The 25599-nt window shown below is 41.1% G+C and overlaps 1 protein-coding gene across 1 annotated transcript in view; it reads right to left on the bottom strand.

The window, feature by feature from the left end:
* Positions 1-25599, bottom strand: part of LOC146563613 (furin-like protease kpc-1) — a 213829-nt gene that overhangs the window by 74917 nt on the left and 113313 nt on the right. Inside the window, exons 6-9 of the mRNA XM_085290827.1 lie at positions 5288-5325; positions 4595-4662; positions 3873-3961; positions 555-727 (exon numbers count right to left, since the gene is read on the bottom strand). Of these exons, the coding sequence (XP_085146953.1) occupies positions 555-727; positions 3873-3961; positions 4595-4662; positions 5288-5325 (368 nt within the window). The remainder of the gene's footprint in view (positions 1-554; positions 728-3872; positions 3962-4594; positions 4663-5287; positions 5326-25599) is intronic.

Raw genomic sequence — 25599 nt, 5'->3', positions numbered from 1 at the left:
CGTCTTTCTTTAAGTTTAAATGATGTCCCTGTGAATGCCAGGACCCAACATATCCCAGAAGAACACGGTCTCTAGAAGACTAGTGTTATTCTAGTCATCTGTCATTAGTTTCAGTGTCGTGGCTGATCAGTGTATTTTTTGTGTGGGAGGTCATGCTCTTACTGTCTATATGAACAAACAAAAATAGTCACATGTATTGGAAGTGAATACCAAATAAATGAAAGGCCTGGATTACAACACACACACACACACACACACACACACACACACACACACACACACACACACACAATATTCATCTAAAAAACAAAACAAATAGTCTGTTTTGGAGCAGTCTGACTATGTGGCAAAAGTAGCAGATTGACTTTGTTACAGTACGTGTCATGAACGTACTCTCTGTAAGATATAAATAAATAAGGAAATGAGGATTTAAATCTGGCTAGGAAATCTGAACACTCGACATTTTGTCCTTCCAATCCCAGCTCCACTGACAGTGTGACTGTCGGCTTTACATCTGACAGACAGCAGTGTGAACTTAGAGATGAAAGCTGTGCCTTGTGAGCTCCTAGCCGGAGGGCTTGCTCTGTCAGGCTCTGCGGCCCGTCCATCTCGGCCCCGTCGTCCCTCGGGCCCCAACTGCAGACGTAGATGTCGATGAAGTGGATGTTGAAGGTCAGAGCTGTGGCCTCCATGGCATCCGTCACAGAGCCATCCAACAGGCGGATACCTGGTCACATCGAAAAGGTCACAGAGATCAGAGTTTGGAGGAAGGCTTGTGCAAAATGAAAAAAAAAAAAGGAAATAGAAAACAACACAAACTATAGCTATATCTCATCCCCTCACTGTCGATATATTCACATTCCTCTGCATTTACTGATTGATACTTTCTGACCACCATTATAAACTGAATAAAATGATTAACGTATGTCTCAAAAGAAGTTACTTCATCAGTTTAACTGTGAAATAAGAGTTTGTGAAGCTCAGTACTTGCAGTGCAACTGTGTCTGCAGCAGCCATGAACTATTATAATGTAATGTCAGTGGACAGAGAAGCTACAGTGAGAGTGAGATTTTTCTTCCATTTGCCCCGAGGGACCCTGGGGGGTGTCACCCCAAGTTAGCATGCTATCAAAGCTGAGAAAAGCAGCCAAAAACATCCCGGTATATACAACCTACAGGGTGAAACTATGGATTACTTCACTTTACCCAACATTCGGTAAATCTGCTACTGGAAAGTGTGGAGTGTCAGCACTGCACAAGTTATCAACTGTTTTAAGATTTCTGATCGCAAAACTGGAGTACATTTATGTGGGGGTGGGTCTCATTTAGGACTGCAATCACTGATATATTTTTTAACTAACATTTAAATAGTGTATCATAACATTTTAAGCTGATGTGGTCCCTCCCACATCCAACAGATAAAGACTCACATTAATATTTATATACATCTTGAATCTAAATCCAGTATTCACCATCTTTTTAGTTCCTGCATGTCTCACTTTTAGCAAGTAAATGCTCACCAGCTAATCTCTATTTGTGTGAAAAAAAACATACTTAATCTTTTTTTTTTTTTTACTGAGAATGGCAGCTTTCAAAAATAAGTATACATTTTATTCAACAATTTGATAATGGGTTAAGAAGATTAATGGATGGATGGATGGGGATTTGAAAATAAATGTCATGTTTGAAATAATACTTCAAATAATCTCTCTACTATCGTGTTGGTCGTCACAGCTACTGTCTACCTGTGATGCAATTAAATTTGGAGAACTCAAATCCCTAATACGGCCAGTTGAAGTGACAGGGTCAGACATTGTGAAAGAATCCGATAGAGAAAATTTTTAATTGCATTAAATGTGTGATTTTTTTTTCTTTTTGATTTGCAGTAGAAACTATACAGTAATTAATCCAAACCACAAGTCAGATGTGCATTTAGGTTTCTGCTGCTTGTTGCATAAATTCTAAACAGTGGATGTGTCCTTTGTAATTGTAGCTTGACAACATCACTCCAATTAGAGACTGTGGATAGAACAAAAGACTGCTGTCATTAGATGGCAGCGACTAGAGACAGTGGAGTAAAGGAAGGTTTACAGGAAAAAAAGTCTCTTTCTTATTTATTAGACCTGGCTAGCATTAAAGAGTTGTTTTTTTACATTAAGAAATGGAGTTTCTGTGCTGAGATGTTAATATGCTCAAGAGCTGGGATATCTGACGAAGCAACTTTTCAGAATTAGGTCGTTGGAGAGGCATAGCCAAGAACCACATGTATTCAGCTTAGCATCTATTATTGCATGTACAGTCAGTTTAGATGAAAAATACATGTTTTCAGATGGAATGATGCACATTTTCTAAGGTTTTGAAAAGTTTGTGTGGTGACTGTGATGAAAAACAAGAACACAAATCGTCAATACAAACACTACAAACAGAGGCAAAGAACTTCACTTAGCCAGCTGTGTGACAGCTCAAGTCAAAACATGCATCTTTCATGCAGGTCTTGCCCCTTCGTCTCCTGTTTCCATACAGACTGTTTATGAGTCAGAATCAAATGGAACCAACAAAGCAAAATCGAATCTAACTGTGGGAAGAAATTCGTGCTCTCGCTCCGTCAAACTGTTTTTCTTTCGCTCTCTTTTTTGCATGAGACGCTCATCTGCCTGTGACAAACGAGGACGGGTCAGAGATTAAAGATCACAGAGCAGAGTTCAAATGCCAGAGTTCAACTGAGGGATTCCTCTTCTCATTTTCTCTATTTCGTGCTGATGCCATCGCTGCATTAAACTCAGTTTGAGTCATTTAGGATCTGAGAGCTGCAGGAAGTGTTCTTATTCAAACACATTATGTACTCCTCATTAACTTGTGGGTTACAGCACTCTTGGTAAACCCTGTAAAAATCTTTGATTTCACAACGGGAAAATGGGCAATCTTATGTATTCAGTTCATTCATCCTTTTCCGATGTTACTACCAACACTAAAAAAGCCATTACACTAAAAAATGAGCTGTTAAATAGGGGCAGCATGCCTGAATAGCACCCAGTCAATATGTAGTGACCTGTATTCGCATAAACCTAAAGCCATGTTCACTGTAAATATATACACAGGCGTTGAAAATTTATACCGACAAGGAAAACTTCACTGTGAAAATTTGGCACGATTTCCTGAGATTTTCTGCCACATTTTACAGTGTTTCTGCTCGACATTTTAATTTTCACCTAAACCAAACATAAAATCAACCGTTTTACTCAGCATCATTTCCATTTGCATCTGGAAATGATGCTGAGCATTTTTCTTTTCTCTCAAAAGTAATTCAGCATGTGGATGTGATATTTTGGTTTTTGGAATATTTGTTACTTTCGAGTTTCTGCCAGTAAAGGTGAGTTTGAATTATTTATCATTTCATAATAAAGTAAGTGAGACCTTGTAAAGTTAGAGCAGGTGTATTATGCATGCAGGGTTTTTCCTCCAAAGAGGTTTTAACCACAGGCAAAGAAAAATCACAGCATTGTGCTAAAATTATTTCCTTTCCTCTTTTTTTGTAAAAACTAGTGGTTTATAATTGGTCAGAAATGAATAGATTTCTGTTAGATAAGGTGCTGGCCCTACTGTCAATCCCCAAAGGTATACTGAGCACCACTAAAAAACCCTTTCTTCTGTCTTTACCAATAGAGCTGCACAGCTGTCCTAAAGTCACAAAGCATGCATTTTTCATCAAGTAAACGAATAATATTATTAATAATAATAATAATATAGCACCAATGTAGTATAACAAGTGTTTTAAAAACTGCTTCTTATGCCATGTCCTCGTTTTGGCCAGTGCAGCACACCCACAATGCACTGCCTCCTACGGTCTTTTTAAGGCTGTATTGTTTTCCTCACCTCCAATCCTGGCATTGAAGGCGATGCCCACACCACAGTAGGAGTTGTTGGCCTCCATGGCAACTTCCCCTGCACAATGGGTACCGTGACTGAGACAGAGGGGGAATAAGATGTTAGCCACATACAGAGACTAAATAAGCTGAGATGAGCGTTTTCTTTTTTGGGGAGGGGTTTTAGCCTGAGCACACACAGTAATTATGGCATCTCCTCAATATGATTGGCTCACATTGTCAGAAAAGAACACTAAGATACTGGATGTCTCACCTCCAATAATCAAAGCATGAAAAAAACAGGTAATATGTTGTAGGTTGACACCAGACACGTGCAACGATTTAGTTTTGAAATCTTTAATTAGCAAAAAGAGAAATTGACCTTGATATCATGTCTTGAGCTACAGTTAGTCAGTTAAGCTTTTTCATGAAATGACAGCAGCAGACTTCCAGTGTAACATGATAGATCTCTGATTTCAGACAGGCAAACTCAAGATTCTCACATTCTAACCAACGTCCACTGATTCTTTCTCTGTGAGAGGACAGCTGTCGCTTGTTGCAGCCAGTTAAGCTAGTTTTAGGTCCAAGAATTAGCTCGGTTGCTTAGCTTGAATGTTTGCGTCTCACGTTAGGGCCACTATACACGACGTTTGATCAGTTTCCTGGTTTTGGAAGGGAGAAATATAGGGATCGGATATCTAGAGGTAAGAGTAAAAGGACAGGAGTCATTACCTATTCTCCTCATTTCTGACAGGCATGGGATCGTGAGATGCACGCAGGTCAAAACTGGCACGGGCCTCCTGGAAAAGCGAGACAGAAAACAAATGCGGAGTAGTGTACGACAGCATAACCCTCAACACAAAACATCAGGATGACATGACAGGAAATGAAGCAATCCCATAAAAAACTCTCGATAGTGGCACTTGAATTAGACTGTCAACATTTTTCTTCTGACTGACGGCAATCACTGTCACTGAGGAGATGCTGCTGCGTGTCGGTGTGGTTTATGTGTGTGTGTCATAAAAGTGAACATGTTTGAATGACTTGTTTGCCAGTGTATATAGGCATAACGGGAGGAGGATGTCTTGGCAGCAGACTGTACAAGAGAGCAATTATGTATCTCCCTCTCTCTCTCTGCAGCCAGGCTTATCCATGCCAGACAATCTGCTGTGACAAAGTACAAGTTGGCCTGCACGCTTCAAACTGCCTATAGGATTATAAATGACAAGGCAGGAGCAAACAACGCTGCCACTTCACATATGCTTTATGGCCAGCCAGTGTAACACCAGCCTCGCAGCTTTATAACTATATGAAACTTTTATTGTCTCATCTTTTAACGAACAGAGAAGCAACTCTAGCTGAGAGAAAAGCCTCTAAGATAATGCTCAAATTCATTTAAGGCACATTGATTTTGAGTTTACTCACAAAGTTTTTCTTTAGGTCCTTGTTTGTGTGATCTAAACCTGGAAAAGAAAACAGAAAGAATATGATGGATTTAGTTTTGCAAGTAATTTTTCTGGTTAAAAGTGTATTTCTTATATTAGATCAGCACAGACCTCAATTTCTCAGTCAGTCAATATCATGGTACTTACAGTCATGTCAAAAAGAACGTGCGCTCTCTGTCAATACTAAGGATTTACATATGTAAACACGATGTTCATCTGTGGTGATGCACATCTTCTCATTTATTTATTTAACAAAAGGCTTTGCAGGCATTTGTTTTTCTACAAAGCTCTCTTAAGGTCCTGCCACAACATTTCAATCAGGTTGAGCTCTGGACTTTGACTGGGCCATTGCAACACCTTGTTACTCCCCCCCCAAAACCATTCTGTTGTAGATGTGCTGCTGTGAGTGGGATCATTGTTTTCAGTTCTGCTCCTTGGCATCGTGTGAACACACACCTGAATGTTTCAGACCAGCAAACTGCCAAAACATCTGCTTTTACAGAAATGATCACATAGTTAATCACTGCATTTGATTAGGCAGCACCTGGATGTAACTAAATAATTGTCAACTCACACACTGGTTGTCCATTATTGTTAAATTATCACATGTAACATGTCAACGTTGTTCATCTGAGGTTCTATTGAAAAAAATTATAGAACCTACCAAGAACCAGATTATTTTTTGCCGTGTCTTAAATAAAAGAGGTTGCGCTTTCTTATTACAATGACTGTATCCTGTAATTTTTAACACTTCTTATTTTCTGTACTTCAGTGAAGGTCTGAGAAGGCAAAGGTGATGTTTCTCCTTGTCTATACAAGCTGTATGTTCAGAACACAAACTCATGTGATGACTCATTTCTAAGAAGCAGACTGACATCAACTGAGTCATCTCCAAAGTTAACATAGTTCCTGTCTCTGAGCTCACTTATACAGAGTGGTGGGCACAGACTATATGCCGGAGCTGCATAGACAGAACACATTTTACTCTGACCCTCTGAGGTTAACAAGTGAAAGTCCACTTAATGGTGTTTATATGAAAATATCAAATTCCAAAATGTAGAGGAAAATTCAATGAATACAAGGTAGAGAGCAAATGTGCGTCAGGAACTGAGACAATTAATGATCAACCCCAATATGCTTAAAGAGATCGCTTCCTCATTTTTAATGCCTGGTGCATTGGATAAGTGCACTTTTTATTTTATTACATTCTGTAAAGCAGTGCTGTTTCAAGTCATTGCAACTTGCTGTGTGGTAGACAGGTTATTAAAATTTTGAATTTTGAGTGCTCCACTAATTGGTGCAATTAATTTGCCAGAGTGTAGTGGTGAAGTCCATTTTTTAAAATCAACTTTTGTCAAGACCCGTGTTTTGTACGACGAAGCTTCGCACATGATTGATGAATGAGTGAACGAGTGACTGGGGGCAGAACAATCCAATCCACCAAATCCGTTTGTACTGCCGTCCTTTTGATTTCTTATTCTTTTCTCTTACACTACACCTTTCTTTGCATCTTTTCATCATAGTCTCTCAACATCAGTTGCTTTTTGCTGGCTTGCCCCCTCCCATCGCCCCTCCTCTTCTCCCACCCCATCCACCGCCACCACCTCCATCTCTGCAGCATCAGGGCTCCTGTGGTCTCAGCGAGAGACAAACGAATGAGGGCCCCAGGAGGGCCGCGCCTGCTCTGCCACACATCACTCACTCTGTCTCTCAATCACACACACACACACACACACACACACACACACACACACACACACACACACACACACACACACAGGACCTGCCAGCCTTTGTCCCATGCAGGCAGTGCCTCCGGGTTGTCATGGTAACCTGCAGTCGGTCTCGCTGTGGAGGCCTGATTGTGTTGAGCTCAGGCGGGATGGAGCCTTGGGAGGGTGAAGCCTCATTGGAGCCTGCCATACTGTGCCATGCTGAGCTATGCCGTGCCAGGTCAACCTGCTACATCCCATATATAAGCACTGATTCTTTATTCTCCCCTGTGCGCTACTTTTCAATTGCCACAAATGAGTTTCACCTCAAACCAAGACCTTGCTAAAAGCCAGGAGACAGAGACAATAGGAATCAAATACTGGGCTAGAGCCATTTATTTGACTAGAACTGCCAATCCAGAAATACTGCATTTCACTTTCAGACTGATGACATGCAAAAGCAAAACTTGGAGCCAGTTTCATTTCAGGTTTTACCCAGAAAAACCTTAATTGTGTGTTTATTTGTTTGTTGGCTAAAAAATACACTCCAGGTACAGTGCGCTAAGTCTTCTGAACCAAAGTGAAGAAAAAAAGGAAAACTAAGAAATGTCATTTATTAAAATTCTTTCCTGAGTTAAGATTGTTTTGTCAAACTATTTCTAACCACAGTTAGTGAATTGTTGAACAAGGTGACACGGAACAAACGCAAAACAGAAAAATATAAATAAATAAAACATATGTGATTTTTTTTTTCAACCTCATGAGAACAAGAGAAAGATCTCCCTGGCAGACTTTCCTCTTGCCTGAGCCAATTTGGCTTTCCACACTGAAAACGAGGCCAAAAGATGATGCTGAGGAGGTTATTGCTGATTTAAAGTTTAAGGTGTGTTCAGTAATACTATGGTCCAATAAAATATCATCACATAGAATTAAAGAGCTATGAGTTTGTTTTTCTCAGTAACCCCACATCGTGCTATTTTTTTTTGTCTCAATTCCCTAAATTTCATCACCAGCGAAATCAGGAGAATCTAACTTAGCTTCTGCTCAAACTGATCAATTTTAAAGCTCAGAATCTCCGAGCTTTGATGCTTTAAGATGCTACTGATCATTTAAAAAGCACCAAAATATGCTGAAAGAACTCAGAAAGCACTGATCTATATAACCATGACTATGGTCAGAGAAGAGAACACCACGTGTTGATCTGCTCAACTCAGAATAGGAAGCTGTAGTTCACACGGACTCAACAAAATAGAAGACTGGAAAAATGTTGCCTGGTCTCAGTCGTCACTTCTGCTTTGACATTCAGATGGTAGAGTCAGAATTTGGCATAAAGAAAGCAGAAACATCAATCCATCCTGCCATGCATTAATAGTTCAGACTGCTGGTGGTGTAATGGCACACTTTGGGCCCCTATAGTACTGGCTGAGCATCATTTAAACACCACAGCCGAACTGAGAATTGTGGCTGACGCTGACCATGTCTATCTCTTTATGACCACAGTGCACCCTTCTTCTGATCGCTGCTTCCAGCAGGATAATGTCACAAAGTCAGATCATCTCCAACTGCTTTCTCGAACATGACAATGAGTTCTCTGTACTTAAATGGCTTCTATGTTAAACGTTTCCAGAGGAATTAATGTAGGGAGTTCAGCCTAGTACTAGCAAGATGTGACTTAGAAAGTGACCACTGACTGTATACCATGATCTTAACATGAAGGGGAAGGAGGAAAATTTGTCTGTCAACATGGAATCAAGAGTGTGAAAATATTAGAATGGACAGTTTGGAAATGCAGCTCAAAAAGCAGTGCAAAGCTGCTGTTACCACAAGTGAAGAGAATGACTTTTCTGCAGGAGGCAACAGAGCTTGTTTTATTAAGAGTTCATATTTGTTTCATCTCAATTATAAGAGAGACTCCTTGGTGTGCATTCATGCATGTTCTGACTGCGTGTCAGGAACTTGCAAAAAGACAATCGCATCGAGTCACGTCAGCATTTAAAGGCTGACACCATCACTTCAGCAAGTTTGTGATGGAGATATCTTTGGGAATTAACGTCAAGCTGTTCAGGGGGGAACAAAGTAACAAGTGAGGAAAGGACGAAGGGAGGAGGGGGTGAGGGGGAAAATGACTGGAACTATACAATCTCCACTTAAATACTCCTTAGAGTATGTGTGACTATCATAATTACAGGATGTTTTGGCATATAACAGGCATGTATATAAGATGATAGTTTGAAGAGGCTTACAAATAAAATAGTATTAAAAATATAGACTGGAGGGCACCAGTTTAGCTCACAAGTTGAGAAGGTCGGGTGGTGTTAGCTTCTTGCTAGCATCAAGTTGGAATAATTGACAAAGTATTTAACAAGTTTTATAAATTGTAATAATAACTTATGGCTAATATCAGTGCAATAAGATGCAGAATCGCCTGTTCCTGCCTAACTTCTCAGCTAAGGCTTTTGTGCTCGTGCACACATCAGCACAGCAGTCACATCAGTTATTTGTCATGCTAACTAGGTAGCCAGAGAGAGTTTGTAAGTAAATGTGACCTTCAATTAAACACATTTGTTGCTACAGTAGCATGAAATAACTGGCTAACTACTGTTATCTTGGAAACCTGTATCTGGGCTAAATCGACTTTACTATTTCACCAACTGCACTGTAAAAACAAAATTGTAATATAAAAGTATTTTACTGTGTATTCTTCTAGAATATCATTAAATTTACGTCAATAGACTGTGATTTTACATTTCAAATGTAAATTAACGTAAAATCACTGTAAATGTAATAAAACATAATTTTCTTGTTTTTTAAATGTATTTGTCTGTACATTTGCACATTTAGATTGTTAAAATACATTCACAAATGTATCAGAATTTCACAAATATTTGTCCGTTATTTGAAAGATTGAACTGTTAAATTCAAATGTAATGCTATGGAAAAATATATAAAATGATTCTTATAAACTTTTGGCAGTTGGCCTTGTGATCAGAAGGTTGCCGGTTCAAGCCCCGGCTCGGACACTCTCGGTCATTGTGCCCTTGGACAAGACACTTCACCTACCACCTACTGGTGATGGCCAGAGGGGAATTATAAAGTGGAATTGTAAAACGCTTTGAGGGTCTCAAAAAGCGCTATATGAATGCAATCCATTATTATTTAAACCAACTGTTAACTGTATATTTCTGTACATTTAAGTATTTTTATTCATATTGCCACATTCATTGACCTTGTTTATAGGTAATTTCATTGTTTAATCACATTAAAATGTTCCTAATTTAATGTTTAAAAGCACTTGAAAAAGGCAAAATTCCATGTAAAATTAGGGCAACAAACTTTTTAGGATTTTTTTTTTACGGTGTGGACCCATGTCCTCATTTTAGGTTTGACAGCGTTTTAGTAGGTAAAAGTGAATGCTTTGACGTGAACTGAGCTGCGGTTTGGGGAATGCCTCGAAGCGGACTGGCGATGGCTCCCGGGCCTGGCAGATCCCCCATGCACTAAATAGAAATGAACAAGTTAAAGATTTGAATACAAGGAGGGAGGGAGGCTGGGGCACGTAAACGGGAATGAACTGGGGGAACCTATATACATGACAACCGGAAGGAGCGTGTTTGGAGGCGTGGTCCTGCTCCTGAAATTCGGATGAATAATCTCCAATTATGATTGCCTCACACACCACTGTACCACATCATCAAACATAATTTCACTAGAGACATTCTGTGTGAAAAGCAAACTCGAGTTTGTAAAGTAAAAAGCACCAAATACCAATTGGATCTCAAAAAGGCTCAAGTCCACATTTTACTAATAATTCCAGAACTTAAATTGTATTCATTTTGAGTGATTCAGAGGTCAACTTACTCTTATTATTTTCCTTTGTAACCCAGTTGCAGTTCAACAGTTCAACAGTGCTTCTGTGTTATTTTGGATAGTGTTGCTCATTGGATATTTTGCTTGGAGTTACTTTGGATGGTTGAACACATCACGCTTCATTTTTTCTAGTTTTCTCCATTTGTACATAAGCTCCACCACGGGTGCTCTGAGGACTCCCGGAGCATTAGAAATTTCTTTGTAAGCCTTCACAGGATGATGTTTTTCAAGCACATTCATCCTGATGTCTTCTGAAATTTCTTTTGGCTCACTGTGTTACTGCTGAGACATTTTAGCCAACTTCATCCCTCTGTCCTATTTTAGTAACGATTTTACAGAGCAGGACTGGTAATCAGATCTTGCTGTCTCCAGCCCACTTGCTAGGGACAAGGGAATTTATAAAGTTTCACAAAGGCCCAGGTGAAATTAAATACCAATTTTAGCTTAGTACATAGAATTATAGTGTTAACAACTTGTAATTTGTGTTCAGTCAGTTTGTCTTTATGCTAGATTTTATACAGTTTAGTATGAGATAACAGAGCTAAGCACGTGTGAATGTACATGGAGGTATCTGATTGTGCAGGGGACAGAGGTGTATTAGGCGAGAGATTGAGACACGTACAGCATAAGTTGGTGTGTCAGGGGGGTCAATTTGAGCGTCAAAACACACGCCCTCAAGTATTTTCAAGGATGATCCAAGTGGAAAAATGCATTCAGCCAGGTGTATTCACTCAGGTAGCACCATACTGCCATAAATACAGCCATAAACACACTCCAACACAGTCCAAGGTCTTCTGAGTGTGAAAGTAAAAAGCCACGTCCCACAGTTAGATGGAACACTGTAGGTGGTGGAGCCAATGCAAAACCTTCCATGAATACAAATGCTTTGAACCTGACTGACCCAGTCGAGATTGTGACTGTGCGTGTGTGTATGTGTGCGTGCTTTTTTTTCAGCTCTGCACGTGTGTCAGCATTCAGCAGCAGCAGCAGCTGCACTCCATCTCCTTGCTCCTGCAGAATTCACAACGGTCCTCAGGGTCAAACACACACACAAATCAGACATCGAGATGTGTCGGAGGCCATTTTGAGCCGACAGTGAGTCGTGCCTGAGCCGCCGCAGAGAAAATGAGCCGACATGACTTCAGAGGAGGCCCCAGCTACACCTGACCCCCCCTCCATCCCCTTCACACTTTGTCTGTTTCTCGCTTCTTAGCTCTTCTCTGTCGGAGTTGTTACACCCCCCCCCCCCAAACAAAAAAAATCCACCAGAAGTCAGTGGGCTGCCACAAAGACATGAAGATGGAGAAGGGGAGAGGTTAAAACACACGAGGGAGGAGATAAGCCATAAAATTTTGATATCAACATTTCTGTAAGGAAGCTTCACATGGCTGATGATTTGCATATGTGACTGTGAAAGAAAAAAGGAAAGGTGTGTACAGTACGTGCATGTGTGCATGTGTGTGAGAGAGAGAACTGCTTAGAGACAGGGGTGTGTATCCACCACCCACAAAGGGTGAGACTTCCTGGCCCTCCACCTCCGTCTCATTAATCAGCTCGGTATTTAAGAAGGGCTGGAGTGGACACTTGCCTGTAATTAGCTGGCTTTGTCAAGAATGCGCAAACGTGTGTGTGTGTGTGTGTGTGTGTGTGTGTGTGTGTGTGAGAGAGAGAGAGAGAGAAAGAGGTTTAAAAAAGTTTTAAAAGTGTGGCAACGAGAGAGATCTTGGGGAGAAGGCAGAGTTTGATGAGTGAGAAGGATGGAGAGTCAGATAGAAGGAAGAGGAGAGAGGGAGCGTGGGTGATGTAAAGCCTGGAGCAGGCTAGTGCAGGGAGAGAAGAAGGAGAGTCGGGAAGTAGGAGAGAAGATTGTCGGGAGGAGTGGGAGAGGTGACAAAAAAAGGATGGGAAAAAAAGAAGGTAGATGAGTGAAGACTGACAGCAACCAGAGTTGAGGGAAAGATGCAGAGAGAGAGACAGAGCAAAGGAGATGTGGGGATGGAGAGGTGGGTTGACTTCTAAAGTGGGATATTAGCATTCAAGCAGTACCGATTTACCCCCTCCACACATGCCCACCTCCACCTCAACCCAACGCCATGTCTGCTCAGCGGCCGGCTCTCCCCTCATGGTGGAATCAGACACAGAGGTTTAAGTTCAATTCTGAAACGCTTCCTTCAATGGAGATGTCCACTTTAGAGAAATATCCTTGTTTTTCTGTGGTGTGTGGGCTCCAGCTTTTCTCTCAGCTCCTACATTACTTCTGAAATTCAAAAGCATTTTTTTTTTACTAGCAAGTTAAACATTTTCTGTCAATCAGTGGGTACTGCAGGACTTGAAATTTCTTGTTATTCAAAACGAGTGCAAATCCAAACGGTGCCACACGCCTACATGCAGAGATAGCAATCCAGGAGAGGGTAGACATACAGTGGAGCCGCAACATGAAAATGCGAAGCTAGAAAAGGAAGACGTTTAATTCTGTAGGCAACGAGTCGACGTAAGTTATGCTGAAACAAACAGATATTTCAAGCGCCATCACCACTGTTTACTTGCTGTATCGTGACTGCCGGAGACTTCTGTGCCAAAGTCTGCGTGGCCCGTTAACAAGTATCTTAGTGGTTTCTGTTTTCTCTATCCCAGCATGCATCTAATCTAATTTTACAAGAAGCTTACATTTTGAGGCATGAAATCCCCCTTGTGACTCTGCATTAAAGCACATCTTCATTTGAAATTGCCCTCACAGATAAAATAAAATTTTTTGTTGCTGCGGTTTATTTGTTATCAGTGCTGTTTCAATCCCCTGCATGGCAAAATTTCATGTTTTGAACACAGCAGGAAAATCAACTACAAAGTCTCGAAAAGAGAAGCAAATTATTTTATTTTCATATGCTAGCAATGATGTCCTCCTGTTTCCTGCCTCTGAAACCCTTCCTGAGCTCCATCTATTCTTTAACAGCACGGCTCACTGCAAGACCCAAAACAAACATGCAGGCATCAGTGAGGACAGATATTGCGGATACAGCACTGGGGCAGATATGGGTTGCAAAGCGGCTTGCATATGTACAGCTACTCTGGGCAAGCTAAAACAGCTTGTGTGGAAGAGAATCAGCTCAGTTATCAGTGTGCTTATGTTAAAACACACAGAAAAACATAATTTCTAGTATTTTTATTACATGCCAGAGTACTGTAGTTACTCAAACAGGAGCACAAAATGCAAACTTAACCTTTAGATTAATACGCATTTGGTTTTATGTGTGTAGGGCAGATCAACTATAGTTTGGAGCAGGCAGGAAATGTGCCACTCAGTGCAGAAGTGTGACACGCTGATGATGGAGCACATAGATAAGGTACATTGAGCTTCCAAAATGTAGTCAAAAAAACAAATAAAATAAAATGAAAGAATATCAGCATCCTTACAGTTTAAGATGCCTTGTGATTATAACGTTATGTTAATACGCAGACTCTTTCCTGTTTGCTGTCTTCTTCTGACAAGTATAAACATCTTGCCTGCTTCAGATTCATTCACTCATTTTGATGTGATGCTAAAAAGAAGAATTAAAGACACTGGCAGCAATACAGACTGTCAATCCCAGAATGTAATGACATGGCAGCAGTTAAATCTATATTTGATTTGATATTTGGATTGTCTAATAAGTTGCCTATTCTTCATAAAGTGGATCCCTCGGGGTAAAAATGGGCTTTTTTCCCCCTCATACTTAACATATCTACAGGTAATCGCATTACTCCATGAGCATAACCCAACACACATCACAGTCACAGAGAGAGAATTCCCCATAGCTTCCTGCTGCAGCGTCTGCATATATGACTTCCTTTAAACTGCTTCCCAGCTCCTCCTCTGGTCTCCTCCACCGCTTTGATCTCATTTGACTAATTATATTCACAGAGAACGGTGTTGACAAATTCATTTTGAAATCCATTAGTCCCGTGGCGTTGTTTAAACAATGTGCACGTTAATGTCCATTGCTTTAATACCCCCCGATTCACATTCTAATAGCTGTCTGATAAATCAGGTTATCTGCGACACCTTCTACACACCGTGAAGAGCGGAAATTAGAGAATTATTAACTATCCACGGTGTTCTTTCGTGTCCGGGTGTGTTAGGAAGAAGAGGAGAGGAGATGACAGAGCAGAGGAGGGAGAGAAAGAAGAGGGGGGAGAAAAAAAAAAGCAACACTGGAGAGAGAGATGAGTTAAAGGAGACCAGAGGGAAAATCACAGCGATAATAAGGAACATGAGGAGCAGCATTACAGCAGCGGTAAATCTAGATGAAACTAAGACAAACACTAAAGAGGAAGGACGGAGGGCACAGTGTCAAACATACATCAGTTGAACAAGTAGCAGATCAATTAAATAACGAAGATTCTTTTGGTCACTTTATTATAATTACATCATCACTTGACTGCAAAGTCAAAGCAAGTAAAAAAATACACAAGTGAGGTTCCACCAGTCTGACTCAAGCAAATTAATTGATTTATGGACTTAGAGGCATTGGTAGGAAAAAATAGAAAGATGTTCAGCATCTGTTTTACTACCAACTGATGTTGCCAACCTTCCATGTTTCATTCTAAAGCATAAACAGAGAAGTTTAATGAAAAACCCACACATGTGGCAGCTGTAAATGACACGACATCATGTTGCTCACCTCTTTGACTGTGATCAAACATCAAATATTATTGGTAAACCGTTTGGCTCTGACAGAGGCACTACCCTGGCATAACTAAGTCTTTTACTCTTTAAAGCGAGCCTCTGAGCAGTAGAGGCAGAAATAGAAGGCTTTTAAATGGGTCTGATCTTTTTTATGCTTGTTTTCTTCACAGCAGTGGATTAGTGCAGTGCAGATTATCTGGACAAACTGAAGAAGACTCAAATTAAGAACAATAATTAAAGTAGAGAACAAAAACAGTTCTGCAAGGCTATACTCCCCGAAGTATGGTTCAAATACCAACGGCACTTTACGCGCCTCAAAAGTTGTCTTACCTGCTGCTTCTAGGGCTGTTTGATAGTGGGTAGAGCAAACCTGCTGACTCTCTAAATTCACACAAACTAAAAATCACTGGCAACTGCAGTATTACCCCTCAGTCTCCTAGTAGATACATCTATGGTATCAATTTCAAAATCCTACGTCACCTTGTTCTCAGGTTACTGCATTCACAGTATTTTCAGAAATCTTCTGACCTTGAGGTCAAGGTCACTGAAATTCAAATTTGTCCAAGATTTTAAGTAGATACACCTACGGTATAAATATGAAGCCCGTAAATCGACTAGTTCCACAGTAATTGCGTTCACAAACTGTCCACGCTGCCCACCCGTGTGCCTGTGATGAGAATTTCCCATGGGCAGTTACTGCTGAGAGGTAAAAATCGCCAAATACATCCAAACTTTGAGGATTTTTTACAAGACAGGGCAGGTTTGCAAAAAAACAACAAAAACAAACAAACAAGCAAACACAAAGAAAGACCAAAGAAAACTGCATATTTAACCACATTAATTTGCACTTAATTCCACCACAAACGAGACATCTTTCACAAAAACTAATGGGACCTGCACTTAGCCTGACTACAAAGCAGGCAACATTCACAAATCCAAAAAACCTACAATATATAGTTGTCACAATAAACACAGCAGCCTCTCCCCGGCACATTTTATTTCACAAATTGGTTTATTGTGCATTGCACTAAATTACTAAGCAACTGAAACAGCCTCACGTATGTTAACACAACAGTGGGAAACTAGTATTTGCTGAAACGCACCTCATTACAGTCACAGCTTGCTTTGCTGTATGGGGATTTCTCCAAAATATATGTTGATCTTAATTATTGATGGCCTGGAATAATATGAACCCTCGTTTGCACGTATTGGTCTGTATCACTGTTACACAGAATAACATCATAGATGTGTGGCCGTGGAGATGGATGTCTGTTTGCTCCAAAACCGCAATACAATTTCAACAATTACAACTGCTTGTTGAATGTTTCAGTGTTCCACAAAGCCTCACTTGCCTATACCTAACTGCAACTGCTATCTATATAATCAGTAGCTCCTCCCACTACAAGAAATATCAGTTAAATACCAATTAAGTGTCACACTATCATATAGCAGTGCTTAAAAGGACTGATTTGGCTGTTCCTGGCATCCAAACAGGCCATTTGCAGTCTGGACAATATGAGAAACAAAAAAATCAAGTGCAAATATTAAAAGTAACAGGCTTACTTTAGGATTTCATATGTGACTTGGATGCAATAAAAACACAGCAAGATCGCAAGCAGTGTTTTCTGTTTAGAGGTCATGTACTTCAAATCAAATCAAATCAAATCAAATCACTTTTATTGTCACATCACTAGTGCAGGCACACTGGCACAGCACATGCGAGTGAAATTCTTGTGTGCGAGCCCCACAAGCAACAGAGATGTGCAAACACAACAACACAAACGAGCAAAATACAAGAATGGCCAACCTGAAACTAATAAATATATGTACAATATATAATAGTGTATGCATTTCTGGATGTGTATACTAAATATTTTCCTACGTGTGTGTGTGTGTGTGTGTGTGTGTGTGTGTGTGTGTGTGTGTGTGTGTGTATACACATTTTTACAAATTAAATAGTAAAAAAAAAAAAAAAAAAAAATAATAATAATAATAATAATAATAATAATAAAATATATAAAATATACAGAGTTGAATATGTGCAAAACAAGTGGCATTTATATACAGTGTGGAGTGCATAATGTTGAATACACATACAATACACATACAATAATGTTGTATACATAGTATACAGACCAATACTTCTCTGTGACTGCAGCTTTTCTGCAATATTTCAAAACTCAACTCTTTTCAGCCACCAGAAAAATGAAATTCCTTAAGCAAAAATCATTTGAGCAGCTGATCTGTTATGTTTAATACTTCTTAGAGTCCCAAAAACTCCACAGCAGTTTATATTATCACGAGGCATGATTTCACAACTCTGAAGGGCGATTTTTAATTTTGTTCTGGGAAAGCCTGACTCACAGACTAAACCTTAAATGTTTATTTACTTATTTATATTTTTTGTGCATTATTTTTGCTGGAACCTTGTGCATCAGCACAGGTGTCATGAAATAAATAAATTATAATTGTAAAAAAGTGCTTTAAACTAGTGCAATGCACACACAACTCTACTTCCAGGTTCCATTTTGGTTTCTGGGTCAGCAAAATACCTGGATTTTATTTTAGCTATGATGCTAACAAAGCTTACATAGAGGCCTTTATGTCCCTGGTGGGTTTTTTTAGTAGCAAAAGATCAATATAAAAAAAGCAGCAACTGCTAGCAGGTTTCTCATCCGAAGCTGCCTCACATCATTTTCTTTCACCCAGCTAATTATCGTTACCTCAAAAACTTTAGTTTTCCGGTTAATGTGATCTCTCCAAGCCACTGGCTGTTCTTATTGAAGCTCAGTAAGCTTGTAGCATGCAGCTTGAATTAAATTGTTTTCTGATAATTAAATATAAAAGTCAGTTTATTCCAGCTGCTAATGCTAGATTAGCTTGATTAATGTTTAACAAAATTCTTGACAAACAATGATTATTTCTCATCCAACAGCAGCAGTTGTTTATAATACTCTAAATTGGATTTATATTGGTTAAATTTCATAAAATACTATCTCAGCCGAAGTCCACAAGCCACAAGTACCACAACTGACACGCTGTTGCCTCTCCGCTCTCCCTCCTCCTCTCCTGATCTAAACTATCTGAAAATTTCTACTCCACCTCCGCTCTCGCCCCAATCTCCAGCCAAATCCTGACTGCGACCCCTGCTTCTCCTCCTCTTCCTGCTGTCCCAGTTTCCTCCTCCTCTGCCTCTAAACTGCATGTGGAACATGAGGAGAAAGTCTTTCGGTGTCACTATCCCTGCCTGTGGTGCCTGGTGGAGTGTGTGGATTAGACACATAGGCCTGATTAGCTGCTTGTTTACCTACCACCACCACCATCGCTATCACGACCACAGGGCTTCAAGGGCAACACCGGTGGATCATCTACCCACACACACACACACACATACATCGACCCACACAAAAAACAGCTCATAGACACACTACGCTGAGCCCTTCTGGTGAGTGTCTGTGATGTGTGCGCCATCATGCCCCCGTTGAGTCGCCCACCATGGCACAGGGCTCTTAATTAAGAGGAGTGTGTGTGCATGTGTGTGTTCTTGGGGGGCGGAGCAGCTGGCAGGAGGCACTGGGGCCAGAGAACATCTGCAAGAGGCCGCAAAGCAACGCGCCTGCACGCGCACACATCTAAAAAAATAAAAAAATAAAATAAATTACACACAAACATGAGGCTATACACACGCTCAGTGGTTGATGACAACATGCATAACTACACACACTGTTGCCACTTGACAACTCACACCTCTGAGAACAGAAACGCAGAGCTACACACTTGCAGGCACGCCCGCAGACCCATTCCACACTGCCAGCGCCACTGCCACCGTACCAGTGGGACTGTCACCATAGCAACCCAGGACTGGTCATGTCACCCTGGTTTAGTGAGATGGGTGACAGCGAGAGAGAGTGAGAGATAGGCAGGCGATAAAAAGAGCAAAAGACAAAGACGGAGAGCGAGGGGGCATTTAATACCCTCCACAATACTCGGCCTGAGTCTTGTTTTCGAAACAAAAGGCGAAAGAGAAAGAAAAGAAGAAAGACGGCGTGAAAGAATCCAAAGGCGTCTCATCTGAAAGTGAGGAGGTCAGCAGCTTAAAGGACTTCACACGCACCATACGACCCTCAGAAGTCAGCCTCCTTTTTATCTGTAAGTCGAGAGAAGCAGTGCGGTTGTGAAACAAACACATACAGTACACGCTTATACACACAGGTGATGTCATCATGATGATAGAAACTGGGAAGGCAGAGAAGGGGAATGGGATTTTGTCCTTGCTATGGGGCAAAGGCTACAGCTGAGGGTAGAGGATTAAAGGATCATATCAGCCTTAGTGAGTTTCCTTTATCTCCCGCTGTTATCTGTGTCAGGCCTTATAAGGAATTTTGTTTTACTGTTGACCTCCATGACTAGGTGTCATATTTATAGCCCGTGTGTTTTAGGACCATTTACATCGTAACCTACTAAAAATTACAGAGATGGAAAAGGTAGTGTATCAATAACACAAACGCAACAAAGTGGAAGAGGTGTGTGATGTAAGTGTCCACCAAAGAGATGCAAAGCACCAGAAGAGGAAAACACTGGAGGAATGACAGTATAAAGTTCCTAAAAAAACAAGAATAAAAGACTAACTGATATCATTTTCCATCTGAGGCACTCTTTTACATTAAACTTCTATGCTATTCTTCTATGATAGGTAAATGACACCAGAGAGAAGAATTACTGCTATCAAATACATATCTTACCGTGTTTAAATCCTAATCTTTGCATAGCAGAACGAAATGTGTGTTGATTACCATTTTACTTTCTTTTTTGTAAAATTCTGGCTGGTAGCATCATTTCAGTTAAGCTCAGTTCAATTAAACACAGTTCAATTTAATTCAATTCAGTTTTATTTCTGTAGTGCCAACCCTGGAGGTGCTTTATATTGCAAGACCCTACAATAATAGAGAGAAAACCCCAGGAATAAGATGACTTTGGTGGGGAAATTATCTGGGGGAAGGGAGACTGGACAAAAACACACTGTGGAAGAGAGCCAGAGATTAATAATAAGCAATGATTAAATGCAGAGTGGTGTGTAAACACATAGTGACTGAACAAAAAAATACACTGTGCATCATGCAAAGCATGCAGCAGCTAACGGATCAGTGTCCCCTGATCCACACCTGATTATAAACGTTATCTAAAAGAAAAGTTTTAAGCTTTATCTTAAAGTTGTGAGGGTGTCTGTCTCCTGAATCCGAGCTGGGAACTGGTTCCATAGAGGAGGGGCCTGAAAGCTGACGACTTCCTCCCATTCTACATTGATATATCCTAGGAACCACAAGTAAACCAACAGACTGAGACAAAAGTGCTCTGTAGTGGTGATATGATACTATGAGATCTTTAAGATAAGATAAGATAAGGGGCTGACTATAATGTCAATGAAAGGAGAATGACGTTAAATTTGAATCTGGATTTAACAGGAAGCCAAAGAACAGAAGCCAATATGGGAGAAATACGGTCTATCTTTCCTAGTATGTTTGTTGCAGTGTTTTGGATCAAGTGAAAGCTTTTCAGGGAGTTCTTAGGACAACCTGATAATAATGAATTACTGTAGTCCAGCCTTGAAGTAATAAATGCATGAGCTAGTTTTTCAGTGTCACTCTATGGGATCCTTTTTTTTTTTTTTTAAACTTTGTGCAGAGCACATGGAAGACGGAGGCGCAAACAGGTGGGAAAAATTCAAAGCGAGTCGTGCAAAGTGAGTTGTTGCTACTTTGGTGAGAAAAAAACGTGTCTTTGCAGTGAGAAGAGACATCAGAATCACACCAGTTTCTTTTGCCACTTTTGTGATTTTTACCAGCAGAGCAATCTATTTACATGAAGAAATGAGAGAATAATGCAAATAATAAGACTAAAACAACCTAATTCATCACCCCCAGCCATTTAAATCTGTGTAAGGAATGTAAAGACCACGTTTGAAGCAAGAACGGCATTAAAGTACCGTGCATCTATTAATTAGAGTGATTCCTACACTACCTGTTGTTCACAGCTGCTTTGTACCGAGTGAAAAGCTTTGCCTTCACTTCATTAAATCCTTGCAGCTGTCTGCAGCAGTAGCACACAAATGTTGATAAATCTGCACCCTCTGATTTAAGAAGTGCCGCTCCAGAGTGCATTGCTATTACACACGGCTGTCCACTGTGTTACCTTTAATTATATCATATTCAAATGACACCAGGCTGCTACAAAGGAACCCCCACTGAACACTGCACACATCAGACTTCTCCCTAATGACTCAGTATTGTTCAGTTTATGTGGGAGAAGTCAGATTACAGTGGCTCATCAGTCCTGTGTGTCATTGCCTCCTTTCCAGTGTTCTTTTCAGCAAAAGCAGCATCTCTTGTTTTATTCTAAAAATGCATTATGATGCAAAAACTGCTGCCACACTGTAGTGTATGAGGTGACCATCAATTTATGTGAGATAAAGCGAAAATGAAACTCAATAGCTCAGATTGATGCAGTCATATAAATGGCTTTATCAACGCTTTATATCATTTATTTCAGTGGTGATTAGTTAAATAAAGCTGCCACCATCTGGCTCTGGTTGCAGCTTGGAGGTGTTGTGTATTCAGGTTGTGCCACTCTGCACCATTTAGACAACAATACAGAGAAAGAGGAGAAGCCTCTTTCCATTTGTTGGACTGCTTTCTTCAGCTGTCATTGTGATTGGCACAGCTGTTTCAGAGTGATGTGACAAGTGATGCTACCGGCTAAGTAAATTTATTAATCACCATAACCCTGATTTATTTTCCACACTGTCATTTTGCACTCTGTCTGCTGCTAGACCTGTATAAACCCATATAGCAGCTGCATTCGACACTTGCTGCTTTCAGCCTGTTGTCTCACTTGTAGGGAGTTGAGTCTAATTGCAAATCTGCTGGATTTCTGCAGGTTTGAGTCCCACGCTTCTCGTTTTGCCCACTTTTCCTGTTTCCATGCGAACAATTTGTTGCATGCAATGAAAGTAGCAAGCAGTATCATAGTCAGTCTGGGTGGGGGGCTTCCAATAGTCATCAATGAAGACAAAGAGGAGCGAAAAGCTTTTGTTTTTCTTGCTGCAAAGTCAATATTTACCATAAAATGCTAGCATTCCGCTAATGCGTGCTGATTGTTTGTCAAGTCAAGTCAAGTCAAGTTGGCTTTATTGTCACTTCAACCATATACAGTTTAACAGTACACAGTGAGGCGAAACAACGTTCCTCCAGGAACCAAGGTGCTACATGCAACATAAATTTACAACATAATTTAACAGAAAAACTCTAAACTAGCTAACTAAGAGGCCTAGTTAGCTGGCTAGCAGAGACAAGACAGACTGACCTAACATAAATTGCAACATAAATTAACAAAAAACTATCTAACTATCTAAGGATGACTTTTTTTGTTATCAGACAGCAGACAACAAAGTGCACGTGCAAATGTGCAAACAAGAGCAGCAAGTGACAGTGTGACAAAAAAAAAACCACAACGTAACATAATAATAAGGTTTTGTGATGATGAGTTGAGGTAGTGGAGGAACAGTAAACATTCCTTAGTGTAGCAGCAAAAATTAGGAAGTGCAGAAGTTAGTGCAAAAAGTCCAGTAATAATATTGTGCAAAAGAGCATTTACAGGTTGGTGTGTACGATGGTTTGGTGGTGTAGGTCAGTGTGTTTGCGCTTGTGTTGATTAGTCAGTCCAGTCTCAATGTTTTGAGGTAGTTGAGTTAAGCTGAGTGATAATGTTAGTGTGTGTGTATGTGTGTGTGTGCGTGTTTATCAGTCAGTCCCTTTTTGCTGAGGAGACGGATGGCTTGTGGAAAAAAGCTGTTGCACAGTCTGGATGTGTGTGCCCGAATGCTTCGGTACCTTTTTCCAGATGGCAGGAGTGTGAAGAGTGTGTGAGAGGGGTGTGTCCGATCAGCCACAATGCTGGTGGCTTTGCGAATGCATCGTGTGGTGTAGATGTCCTCAATAGAGGGGAGAGAGACCCCGATGATCTTCTCTGCTGTTCCCACTATCCAGTGTAGGGTCTTGCGGTCTGATATGGCACAGTTCCCAAACCAGACAGTGATGCAGCCGCTCAGGATGCTCTCGATAGTTCCTCTATAGAAGGTGGTCAGGATCGGTGGTGGAAGCCGAGCCTTTCTCAGTCTTCTCAGAAAGAAGAGACGCTGTTGGGCTTACTTGTGCAGGGAGCTGGTGTTGAGGGACCAGCCAAGGTCCTTCTCCAGGTGGACGCCCAGGAATTTGGTGCTGTCGACGATCTCCACAGAGGAGCCGTTGATGCTCGGCGGTGAGTGGTCGCCTCGTGTCCTCCTAAAGTCAACAACCATCTCTTTTGTCTTGTCAACATTCAGAGACAGGTTGTTGTCTTTACACCAGTCCGTTAGTCTCTGCACTTCCTCTCTGTACGCTGACTCGTCGTTCTTGCTAATGAGACCCACCACGGTCGTGTCATCAGCGAACTTAATGATGTGATTTGAACTGTGTGTTGCTACACAGTCATGAGTCAGCAGTGTGAACAGCAGAGGACTGAGCACACAGCCTTGTGGGGTCCCAGTGCTCAGTGTGGTGGTGCTGGAGGTGCAGTTCCCGATCCGTACTGACTGAGGCCTTCCGGTCAGAAAGTCCAGGATCCAGTTATCCGGTTATGGCGGTATGCAAATTGCAGTGGGTCCAGTGAGGGGGGCAGCAGGGTCTTGATGTGTCTCATGACGAGCCGTTCGAAGCACTTCATGATGGTGGGTGTAAGTGCAACAGGACGGTAGTCGTTGAGACAGGACACAGAAGACTTCTTGGGCACGGGGACGATGGTGGTGGCCTTGAGGCACGTGGGAATGACGGCACTGCTCAGAGAGATGTTGAAGATGTCGGTGAGAACATCTGCCAGCTGATCAGCACATTCTCTGAGCACTCTGCCTGGGATGTTGTCTGGTCCAGCAGCTTTACATGGATTGACTCTGCGTAGAGTTTTCCTCACCTCAGCTGTAGTGAGACACCTGGTCGTTCGGAGGAGGGGTGGTCTTCCTCGCCGCCATGTCATTCTGCCTGTCGAACCGAGCGTAGAAGTTGTTCAGCGCATCTGGGAGGGAGCCGTCACTGTCACAGGCAGGTGATGTCGTCCTGTAGTTAGTGATGGCTTGTAAGCCCTGCCACATGCACCGTGTGTCGCCGCTGTCCTTGAAGTGGTTGTGGATTCTCTGGGCGTGTGCGCGCTTCGCCTCTCTGATGGCCCGAGAAAGTTCGGCCCTAGCTCTTCTAAGCGCCAAGGTTAAGGTTTGTTCTTTTTTTTTCTTTTCTTTCTTATTATAACAGAATCTCCATGTGGTGGAATAGAAGTACCCGGGCATCCGCATCAGCAACAAACTAGCAGATGAACACAGGGGGCTGTGTAAAAAAAAAGGGGAGCTGCTGAGGGAGCAGCATCTGAATAAAGAAGGCTTGCCCAGTGATTGTGATTGCAGGCTGGACACTGTTGAAGAAGTGGTGTAGAGGAAGTGACTGACCAAACCTTGAACATAGATATTGACTGACTACTGACAACACACTGCAACACTTTATTGGAGATGCAGCAGAGCACTTCAGTGAAGGTTTCTTTAACAAACACACAGTAGCTGTATTAGCAAAAATACCAAAACTTTCAGGATAAGAGGTTGACTCCTAAGCCAAGCTGGTGATGGATGAGTGTGTCAGAATTGTATGATGTATAGGAGAAGGTACAACTTGATCTCTGGACAAAGCTAATGCAACGTTCCATGTGTTTAGACAGGAGTAAAGCTTACGACTTCAATAAGCTACAGTGCCCACCCACCCAGAACAGTCTCCAATTTTGCTGTAGTTTTATTTGAATGAAGAGAGACAGAATATTAACCAAAAATACAGAAAAAACACATTAGATAATAGTTTTACATTGATTTACAGATAATTGAGTGAAATAAGTATTTGATGACATAAGTATGACGTAGTACTTGGTGGAGCAACTCTTGTTGTTAAGCAGAGCAGTTGGTCACCAGGTTTGCACACATCCCAG

Source organism: Mchenga conophoros, linkage group LG11 (genome assembly GCF_057382185.1).
Source record: "Mchenga conophoros isolate Kocher_MC1m ecotype Shallow Benthic linkage group LG11, M_conophoros_male_GT1.1, whole genome shotgun sequence".
In the NCBI taxonomy this organism is placed as follows: Eukaryota; Metazoa; Chordata; class Actinopteri; order Cichliformes; family Cichlidae; genus Mchenga; species Mchenga conophoros.
The sequence above is the reverse complement of the archived record's forward strand: the minus strand, read 5'-3'. Positions and strand labels throughout refer to the sequence as shown.